Below are 10,539 nucleotides of genomic sequence, written 5' to 3'. Positions count from 1 at the left end.
CTTGGTCGGATCACGAACAGGGAAGAAGGAGAACGTCTGGTTTACTTGATCACGTCTAGAAAGAGCTAACTTCAAGAGAGAGAGAGCTCGAATTTGGGTTAGGAAAACGATTAGGGTTCCAAAGCAAATCGGCGATGCGTACTGTAGCAGAGCGTGACGGCGCGTGAGTGATCGGATCGACAAGCGGTTTGCAGTGTCTGATTCGTCTCAGCGAGAGCTTCAATTTGATATATTGCTCGTCGTCTGGGTCCTCACGGTTTGGGAGAACGATCTCTTTGAAGTTCAGTCAGAATTAGGGTTTTGTGATATTCGGCTGAGTTTAAGGAATTTCGTGGGGGCTTAGGGTTAGAGGCTATCGTGCTGATAACGTGTTATAAAAGAGATGTTGTGAAAACTTATTATTACTCATGACCAGAGGTCTATATTTATACAAGTATTAAACTGTCTTATTTAGACCGTCATAAGAAAAAAAGAAATCCTATTCCTAATAGGAATAGAAAATAGTACTTATCCTAAATACATATGGCAAGGATAAGCATCAAGTATAGATAAATGTAAACTCTCATTCGCCTAAGTCATTAGCGAATGGGCCGGATGGATAGCTGATGGGCCGGACGGTTTGGGCCTGATATGGGTCGATCACCACTTGGTTTATAACACTTTTATCTATAATTAATAGTTAGTACCACCGGCCCAATTTTTTTTTTGCTTACGGCCAATAGATTTCTAAGACCGGCTCTCGATAGAGGTGTTCTAAAATTTATTTTGATAAATCTATGAAATATTCTTACTATATGAAATGCTCTAAAATATACATTATCCAAAAATCCATTTGCTATATGTTTAATTCATTTAATTATTTTTATCCATAGTTAATAGTTAGTACCAATAGGCCTAAATTTGTTTTTTTATTGCTTCCGGCCCATAGATTCCTAAGACCGGCTCTGAATAGAAGGGTTCCTAAGAACGGCCCTGGATAGAGTTTAGATATATTATCCAAAAATCCTTTTGCCATATGTTTGAGTTCTTTTTAATGAAATAGATTTAATTATTTCATTAATATAATGTTTTTTTTTTTGATATACCCTATCGGCTGATCCGATTGGTTTCGGGAGGAATGCACTTAGTGCTACAGAGTGGACTGGGTACCACACTGCATGACCCGAGTTTGGAATACCTTCTAACTAATGCCAGGGAGTGAACCAATCTTATGTTGACGATCCACCATATAAACCATTTGAGCCGAAGCCGAAGTCCAGATTAGCCAAGTGATGATAATTTAGTTCCTAGAAGGAATCGAACCCGGAACTAATGTGGATACACCGAAACCAAAAAAAATTAACTGTAGGTTACCACCACTTGATTATAAGAAGTTTTATTTTATAATTACTAACTTTAAAATGAAGTTCTGAGCGCTGAAGCATTTTCAGATTTGTACGTCGTCCTAAACTCTACTCAAATTGTTCCTCTAAAGGATATAATAATCAATATAAATATATATGTTGTCTTTCATAGACTAAGGACATCTATTTTGTGAATGTTCATTTAGGCTATTATTTTTCATGTTTGTTGCTTGATGTCTTTATGACGTCATTATCATGAGAACTCACGACAACTCTCGGAAAGTCGCAGTCGAAAGTTGAATCATCTGGAGCAGAGTTTTTGTGGTCCTGATGGTGATCCTATTAATGTACCATGAAAACGGTGGCAGATTAAACGGAGGAAAGGGTTGAAAGTATTGGTTCATTATCACTTTCGATGCAATTTTTCCTTGTCCACCACTACATTTTTTGTATTCTTCTCGGGTTTTCGGCAACCTATGCTTGCACAAGCGTTCTGAATCTACAAATATCGGCTCCACTTTATAGCTACCCTCAAACACTTTCATGAACATCATTTTCTCCTTTTTATATTTTGCCTGCCCACAACAAGGCAAGAGAAACCCAAAGCAAGTTATGTTTCACAAACACAAACCAAACTTATTGATAGCTTCTTACCGTAAGATCTTTAATGTTTTCGTCGACGATAAGCTTTATGGGGAAAGCTCGAGACCACCACAGGAAATCGAAGGCCACAGTGTTCTCTGTCTCTACAATCTCTCTTGGACCATCCTTCTTCAAAAGCTTTCTTGATTTGTTTTTCTTTATAATTAAAGAAAAATATCACTCTCCAGTATTACTATAGTTAGTATCATTTGAATCGTACAATGATAAGAAAAAAACCAGAAGTTGGCGGGCAGACATGTCTATTGACAGGGACATTGGTTTACGCAAATTTTCGAAGGCTGCTAAAGGGGTCACTCCCAATGTGAATTCTATATTCATATGGCAAATACCCCTTTTCGTTGTCACCTTCAAACATAAAAAAAAAAAAAACATTTGAGATCCAAGAAAAGAAAAATTATAGCGCTTCCTCCAAGGCCAAAGTGGTAATGCATATACTTTGTTTGCTGAATTGTTCTTACCTTCACTTTAGGAGGAGGATCATACCATGGATGCCTTCTCTCTGCAACGTTCCATAGTTTTATTTGCTTATCTTCCTCCTCTGAGTCGTGATATAATTCCATATTATTACTCTCTTTCGGTGACACCGACTTAGATTTATCATCCTCAGATCTCATGGACCCGGTCTAGTTATAATAAGTATTATCATTAGTTACCTAGCTTCTACATTTGACCAATAGTAATTATATAGATTTGGCTTCCTGGGAAAGCTCTGATGGAAATGAATCTGACCTTAAGAGGCTGTTGAGTGTTCTGATTCATCCAAACACCAAATCCAGGAAATCCACCCATTTTTCTATAAGAAAATTAGTACCACTTTTTTTTCTTAAAAAAATTAGTACCACAAACGATAGTAATAAGAGAAAAAAAATTTGTGTATATTATGGTCTAGAGATCTTTGATATAATGGATGCATCTTGAGAGCAGTGCCGGCCCTGGACGGAAGCGGAAGAAGCTTGTGCTTCCGGCCGCCGTGAGATTATGTTAATTAGCGGCCACAAATTTTACAAAAGTTCTCTACAGCACTAATGGTTGCGATGCTCTTATGTGGACAAGAGGAAGTAGGTTCGATTCTTCCTCTTTAACTTTTTAAAAAATATTAGAATCAACTAATTTATAGGCCATTTTATTAATATTTGCTTCTGGTCTCATAAATACTGGGACCGGCTCTGCTTGAGAGAATGGTGTACGTTAAATGTTACGTAGGGAAAAATGAGTGAGCAGCTCAACTCCCGTGAGTCATTGACGTATAGGAGAAATCTACATTAGGAAAAAGAAGATCTTCCTATCTGGTTCCTTCAAAGTTACAAGTAGAAAGATGACATTTTACGTTTTCTTTATAACATTTAAGTAGAAAGGAAGTGCGAAATGGCATCTCAGCGAGAAGACACTTGAAAAAGTTCTCTTCTCTAATGGTTTTCTGGTTAAAATAACACTCTGCGTAGTGCTTTCTTAATTCATCCCCCTTGGTTCATTCTGTTTTTTCTCGTCTTTTAGCTTTGCCGGGGTGTTCCAACCTTAAGGTTCTGCTTTTTGTAAAAACCTTTTAATCATCTAATGATATTTACAAGTTAGTAAAAAAACATTTATGAGAGCCTACCAATTATCTGTGGAGTGATTAAGGTATATGCCCATAAGAGAGGCATAGATTGGTAAAGTATGCATGATGGAAAATAAATAGGTAGAAAGATGCATATTGTTACAAGGACTTCCCAAATTGACCATTTTCTCCAACACACACATCACCGAGTACACTGACGCAAGAGAGTACCTGACACTTTTTTTTTTTGCAATTTTTTACAACTTTTTTTCTTTGCAATTTTTTAAATATTGATCAATACGTTTTTGTTTTTTTTTTCTTATACTTTTGTTAGCTATATGATCAACATTACCATCATTTTATTTGAATTTCATTTTTTCAATAATGGTCACCCACTACATAATAATAAAAATTAATATTTTGGTATCAATTATTCATCACTAACATTTAAAAAAATTATATTTATCAGCTAACAAAACATGTACCGTATAACAAATCATATATCATATAACAAACTATTTACTAAACAATATATTGATTCATAAATTATGTATGAATTCATTATCAGCAACACAAAATAAGTATCATACAAGTCTTTTGTAATATCTTACCCACTATTTATCGATTCTCTAGTATAAATCTATGCATCATCTAATAAAACATGTATCATGTAACTCATCGATGAATTGATGATGAACTACATTATAACACTTTTCTAGGTTTATGATGAACAACTACACATGACTCATCGACGAATGTGACCATCAAAACATGTTACCAATTTTGTTAGCGGATTAACAAATTCTGTAACAAGTTACAGCTTTTGTTAACATTGAATAGTATTTTTAACATGTTACAAATTTTGTTTCCGAGCTATATTTTGTTATAACACATTAAACAAATCAATAACTTAATAATACACCATATAATTCAGTATTATTTATCAATCAAACAAATTATTTAACGGTTAAAAAATAAAGTTAACTAACTAATTTTAAAGTTAACGAGCCGAATAAAAGAAATTAGCATGTTATAAAATAAGTTAGCATGTTAACAATAAAAATATATATTTACTTTTATACATATGGTTGTGGCAACACAAATGTTATCTGTTTTATACCAGAATACGAACAACTATGCAGACCAATACAAAATTATTTAGATGTGAATTGACAAATATAAAGTATTGGAGCAGACAATTACATTTTCAGCACCGAGAAAGAATAAGAACAGAGTTTTTTTTATAACAGCTTAAAGTATACATGTAGGAGTTTCTCCGTCGTTGGATCAGGCTCTCTGGAATTTTTTTAACATGCTCCACTGTTGAAAGAAACCAGCCATTTTAAACCACAGCTGTTCGATCAAACACATGGAAACAAAATCAGCCATCAAGTTCTTGCTCTGTTTCGGGTGTTAATTTTTTTTGATTCATGAGGACTCGAAAACAAAAAGATTTCAAACCAAAGAAAGAGAGAATGAGAAAGAAGAACAAAAAGCTTTGCGTCAGAAAAAAAAAAAAAAGATTAGAAATGAAAAGACAATTGAAAAAAGAAAAAGAGAGGGATACATGCTGCAATGAACAACACACGAAGTGGAGTTTCAGACCGTCTGGCAGAGAGAGTGAGCGTGGGTGCATACATGCATATAATTCTCTCATATATGTCAATTTATAAAATTCCAAATCGTCAAGTAGGTGTAATTCCAATGATCTAGTATCATAGAATTATTGTCAGATGCCACCAAAAAAAAAAATCTTGTGTTAGAACATTTAGATAATATAAAATACTAGAATTTCGTGTCAAAAACTAATTTTGCGTTAGAATAGCATAATCAAGCGTTAGCCTCATCACAAAATCATAATTTTGCACCAAAGCTGAGGAATAACAAATTTTCACCGTTGTCCAAAAAAAAAAAAAACATTTTCGCCAACATTTCAGAGCTGTGTTTTGGTAAAAATTTGACTTAAATGAAGTTGGCGCAAATATGCAATTTTCCGGAATCTTTAGGTATAATGCTAAGCTGCAAACTTTTAACCTGATCACAAAGATACACATTTATAAATCATCACGTGTTCTTTAAATCTCATGGCTGTGATACAATAGTTGACTATGATAAGCCATGCGCAAAAGCGAATTTATATGAAAATTATTTAAGAAATATCGTATGAAAAAATAAAAAAAATATTCTTGATCGAATAAATATTTTTGGCCATTAAATAATTTAATTTTTTTTTTTGTTAATTATATAATTTGTTTAGTGATGAGCTGATCTCATTTTAAAAATATTTTAGGTCCGCATAAGAACCTAACGTTTAGGCTGAAGAATCTCAGACCTACTATTAGGTTATACTGAAAATATAAGAGTTCGGTTTTATATCATGATTTAACAATTTAAAAGTTAATTATGGTTATGAGAAGTTTACGTTCACATGCAAATCCTAAATATCTTTAATATTTTTCTCATTTTTGTGTCTTTTTTTTAATTTTGGTTATTGCTCGATATAAATATTAATTTTTTGAGTTTATTCTCAATTTGTTATTTTGCTTTGGCCTGAGATTTAGAAAATGTTTAAGATTTAAAATTATTAAAAAGATAGTTACTTAGGTAAAGATCTGCGCCTTGAGCAGAATAAATATTGTATATTTATTACTTATTTTATGTTTTTCTACATATTATGGAATAATAAAATAATAATTATATATTAAATAACTAAAAAATTAAAAAGAGAAGTCATTTAATTAATTTTCGCTTAGATGTAAACCATATATGAAGTTTAAAAATTTCCTATTATATATTAAAAGGAAAGTCAATTAAACGATTTTTGCAAGGTCTCAATCATAGAAGAAGTTTAACAAATTGTTATAGTTTGATTTTCAAAAGCTTTAATATGATCATGACCATTTATTTTGGTGTATAAACGCTTCAAGCGTGCTCTGAACCTTTTTTGGTAAATTAAGATCCTAGTTCTGTACTTTTGTTTATCATGATTACATGTTCTCTAAGATCTTGGAGCAAAGCCTTGGTGAATTTGATGGCGACCCCTCGGATGAACCAAGAAACTGGTGGTATATTAAGAAGAGAAGATGGCTGAAATATATGCTCCATTGTCACCTTTGACCCAATCCTTCCTTTGCCGCTGCTACATTTTTTGTACTCTTCTTCACTAATCCGCGACCTAGACTTGCACAACCGTTCTTGATCTACGTACAGTGGCTCCATTTTCCAGCTACCCTCGAACACTTTCATGTGCTTCACTTTCACTTTCTTATATTTTGCCTAAGCAATAACACATTAATTCACCGAAAAGAAATTGGTTCTTGTGAGAAATATAGAGAAGCTTTCTTACTGTAACTTTTTGATGGTTTTCATCGATGATTACATGTATTGGGATAGTCCCATTATACCCAAGTATCTTCCATCTCAAAACTTTTTCCACTTCCGTAATCTGCCTTGGTCCATCCTTCTTTATAACCTTTGTTGCTATTGTGTCCTTCAAAGGAATTAAAAAGACCATACTCTCAATTATTGCTAATAGCCGATACTCAATTCGAATCATACAATTAGTGAATTAAACAAACCAAACGTGTGCGAAAATGGTCCTTGTACTTTCCCATTGAGTGGAAAAATCCCATGTTTCTTGGATCAGTGAACATCTCGTAGACTGCTTGAGGAGGCCATCCCAATGTGAAATTTATGTTTAAATGGCAAATGCCCTTTTTTGTTTTCACCTTCAAAAAATATATATAGAAGAACGCTTGAAGACTATTTTCCCTAAATTCAAGCATTTCCTATAATAAAAACAAACAAAAATATATATCCAAGAGTATTGAGATTATAGTGATTGGTTGGGTTGTAGAAAGTGATTTTAGCTTTAATTTTTATCTACAACTTTAAAAACTACCAATCATGCTTTATATTGGTTTTTAAAACTACAACAAATAAAATAAAGCTACAGCCAAAAAACACAATAAATGGGTGTAAAAATATTATTTTCTAAATTCCTATCTTTTTAGCCGTAGGAAATTTTAAAGCTACATTTCTTAAAGCTACGTCAAAAAAATCCTACAAACTAAATTCTAAAGTAAATTTTCTACAGTTGCAGCCCAACCAATCAATGATTCTTAGCTAATACCTTCACCTTAGCAGGTTCATCGTGCCACGGATGTTTTTTATTTTCAGACATCCAAAGTCTTACTTGCCTCACCAGTTCATCCAAGTCATAGTACTTAGGATCGGTAGCATACAGTGGCATAGATTTAACATGGTCTATTTCCATGGATTCAGCCTACAAGAAGACAAGAAGAATTGTTATCTCATTTACATAATTAACCACCAATAAAAGTATTTGATTTGCTATTACCTTCTCTTTAGGGGTTATAGCAGGATTCCAATACCATGGTCCCTGAAGATACCTATCTTTTTCTGAAACCGAACTAGATTTACCCTTCTCAGATCTCTTGGTCGACGCCTAAAACAGTAAACATAATCATGATCTAATCTATTCAATTAACCGATATAGTAGACTTCCAAGGGTCCTTTGATTGGTGGACATGAACTGACCTTAAGGGGTTCTTGAATATTCTGATTGATCCAGCCACCAAATCTGGGGAATATACCCATTTCTATTCCAAAGTTAGTCTACAAAAACTAATGCTTATCTTATGAGAGCAAGAGTAAATGACGATCTAAAGATTTTATATATTATAGTTTGTGGAATGTTAGTTAAAGTATCTGCATCATGAGAGAATGGTATACGTTAAGTTCTTCGTATGGCGAAACAATGAAGTGGGCAGTTCAGTTCTCGTGACTTATATGACGTACAAGCAAGACTTTCCTCAGGAAAGAGGAGACCGAAGTGTTCAATAAACTGTAGAATGACGCATCCTGGCACGGATTCAAAACCTTTCAAAGTCCGTACTCCTTTTTGGGTAAATCAGCAATATTTATTCCCAAATTTTATTATGGTTACGTTCGCCACAAGCTTTGAGTTTGTGTTTGGGTTTCGACATATGACAAGAAGCATTTATTTTTAATTTTGTAACTTTTCTGCTTTACTTTGGGATTTAAATCTTAAATTGTAATCTGAAAACTTCGTTACGGCTGATAAATTATTAATCAGATTATGATTAATTTGGGTTCATAGAAATACATTTTAATCTTTAATCCATTGCATTGCTGAAAATATTTACTTAGAAACCTAATAATACAATATTTTTCCCGTTGATGTACATAGCCAATTTTTTGCGAGATTGGATTAGTGTTACTACATTTTAAGCGGACGGTGGTGGTGGTGGTGGGAGTGGTAGTTTTTTTTTTTTTAATGTAAATATATGGAACAAAATAAAAGTTGAAGTTTACAAAATGTCATCGACAAGGTGTAAAATCTTTATACTTGAATCCACGAAAAAGGTAAAAATATGGACGTAAAGATCATAACATGTGTGTGGTTTGGGCTTAATGTTTGTACTTCTGATGGAGTTGGCTTACGATGACCACGTCCTACCTCCTCTGTCACGACTTGCTGATCTTCTTCTTGGACACTCTCCTCCTCTGTTTTCTGCGACTTGTTCTACGCCAACACCAGGGGAAACATCACTTCTCCCCTTGTCTATCATTATCTCTGGCTGTTGTATTTCATCGTACACTCCGAGATCTATCTGAGGCATGATAGGAAACTCTACTTCTTTCTTTTCTGAAAATGGAAAGTTTGTCTCATCAAACACCACATCTCTAGACACCAAGAACTCATCCTTCTCTAGATCATACAGCTTCCACCCCTTCTTCCCAAAGAGATATCCAACAGCTTCCACCCCTTCTTCCCAAAGAGATATCCAACGAAGATACACATCTTGCTTTTCATCCTAAACTTATCTCTATCTCTTCTTGCGTGATGTGCAAAATGACATAGGCATCTGAATGTTTTTATGTCGAGGGTATCTTCTTGTACAAAATTTCATAAGGCGTCTTCCCACCAAGCACCTTCGTGGGAGTCCTATTGATATCTTACATATTTTCATTGTCTTATCCATTCACCCATGTGCATTTTGATCAAATAGACTAGGATTTAGCCATGTTTAGGTTGCATTTTGCATACATGAGTCCTTATCAGGTATTGGAGTACCACATGGAGTTCTTGGAGACATTTCGGTGCATTTGGAGCTCAAAAGAGGTGAAAAAGGTAATCATTAGACGAGAAGTGCATGGGAGCGACCTCACCAGAGCGACACCGTGAAGTCGCTGTGACACCCTTTCAGAGCGACTTGACCGGAGCGACGCAGCGAGGTCGCTCGCGAAGAGCGACCCAGAGCGACGTCTCGCAGCGACCCCTCCAGGTCGCTCCCGAAGCCTAGAGCGACCTCTCGGAGCGACTACTGGAGGTCGCTGCGCGACGTGTGATTACTCGAAATCATTTCTACTCAAGGGCCTTTTGGTCATTTTATTATGCATGTTTTTACTTCTGAAAACCTATGTTTTAAAGACTCTTGGCAGCCACCAGACAGATTATCTTTTGTTCGAAGAAAAAACCTTTGGAAAGTTCATCTCTTGAATCATCTTTGTTCATCTAGTTATTGCAATTCTGTGTTTCCAATTCGTTGTTGTATCCCTCTGTATGATTAATCTGAAATCCAAAATGGGTTTAAGAGGAATCATGAAGAGTAGTGAGTAATCACCATTTTAATTCATGGGTTAGGAAGATTAGAGGTGATTAGCTTAGAGCTAGGGTGTTTTAGAGTAGATCATTCCAAAACCTTGCTAGTAGAGTAATCATAATGCATCTTCTGAGTTAGCTTCTCAAAAGTTGATCTTTAGGCATTTCCCACCCAAAAGGTGTTCGATGAAATGCCTGAAACAACTCTTCAAAGCTTTTAGCATATTTTGCCAAAGACATTTGTTGTTAGAAATGCTAAGATAGCCTTAGACCTGTTAGTAATGATTGCTTCCATATTATTCAACCAAAGACATTTGTTGTTTGAAATGTGTTAGTAAATGAACATT

At 34.6% G+C, this 10,539-nt stretch overlaps 2 protein-coding genes across 4 annotated transcripts; both read right to left on the bottom strand.

The window, feature by feature from the left end:
* Nucleotides 1-1,363: 1,363 nt before the first annotated feature.
* LOC106304393 lies at nucleotides 1,364-2,863 on the bottom strand. The gene is made up of 5 exons (XM_013740802.1): nucleotides 2,736-2,863; nucleotides 2,465-2,629; nucleotides 2,223-2,351; nucleotides 1,998-2,141; nucleotides 1,364-1,918 (listed from the first exon to the last, which is right to left on the bottom strand). The coding sequence occupies exons 1-5, from the start codon at nucleotides 2,793-2,795 to the stop codon at nucleotides 1,607-1,609; spliced, it is 810 nt and encodes a 269-aa protein (XP_013596256.1). The 5' UTR covers nucleotides 2,796-2,863; the 3' UTR covers nucleotides 1,364-1,606.
* Nucleotides 2,864-6,365: 3,502 nt separating this feature from the next.
* Nucleotides 6,366-8,216, bottom strand: LOC106304392. 3 transcript variants are annotated; one of them, XM_013740799.1, is made up of 6 exons: nucleotides 8,104-8,216; nucleotides 7,904-8,011; nucleotides 7,676-7,828; nucleotides 7,122-7,271; nucleotides 6,890-7,033; nucleotides 6,366-6,819 (listed from the first exon to the last, which is right to left on the bottom strand). In XM_013740799.1, exons 1-6 carry the CDS (start codon nucleotides 8,161-8,163, stop codon nucleotides 6,496-6,498), a joined length of 939 nt encoding a protein of 312 aa, XP_013596253.1. In that variant the 5' UTR covers nucleotides 8,164-8,216; the 3' UTR covers nucleotides 6,366-6,495. The 3 variants fall into 3 exon arrangements, with proteins under 3 accessions (XP_013596253.1, XP_013596255.1, XP_013596254.1); XM_013740801.1 differs by having other exon boundaries at nucleotides 6,923-7,033; XM_013740800.1 differs by having other exon boundaries at nucleotides 7,682-7,828.
* Nucleotides 8,217-10,539: the final 2,323 nt, after the last annotated feature.

The sequence above is a fragment of the Brassica oleracea genome, chromosome C7 (assembly GCF_000695525.1).
Source record: "Brassica oleracea var. oleracea cultivar TO1000 chromosome C7, BOL, whole genome shotgun sequence".
In the NCBI taxonomy this organism is placed as follows: domain Eukaryota; kingdom Viridiplantae; phylum Streptophyta; class Magnoliopsida; order Brassicales; family Brassicaceae; genus Brassica; species Brassica oleracea.
Note: the sequence above shows the minus strand (reverse complement) of the source record. Positions and strands in the feature narration are given on the sequence as shown.

Bases quoted from the DNA above. Each gene is read 5' to 3' on its own strand.
- LOC106304392 (XM_013740799.1), bottom strand. From the start codon at position 8,163: ATGGGTATATTCCCCAGATTTGGTGGCTGGATCAATCAGAATATTCAA. The intron at 8,012-8,103 runs GTCAGTTCATGT...TTACTGTTTTAG, and splicing joins ATATTCAAGAACCCCTTAAG to GCGTCGACCAAGAGATCTGA. The intron at 6,820-6,889 runs GTAAGAAAGCTT...GTTATTGCTTAG, and splicing joins AAAACCATCAAAAAGTTACA to GCAAAATATAAGAAAGTGAA.
- LOC106304393 (XM_013740802.1), bottom strand. From the start codon at position 2,795: ATGGGTGGATTTCCTGGATTTGGTGTTTGGATGAATCAGAACACTCAA. The intron at 2,142-2,222 runs GTTTTTTTCTTA...TTAATTATAAAG, and splicing joins TGTCTGCCCGCCAACTTCTG to AAAAACAAATCAAGAAAGCT. The intron at 1,919-1,997 runs GTAAGAAGCTAT...TGTTGTGGGCAG, and splicing joins AAAACATTAAAGATCTTACG to GCAAAATATAAAAAGGAGAA.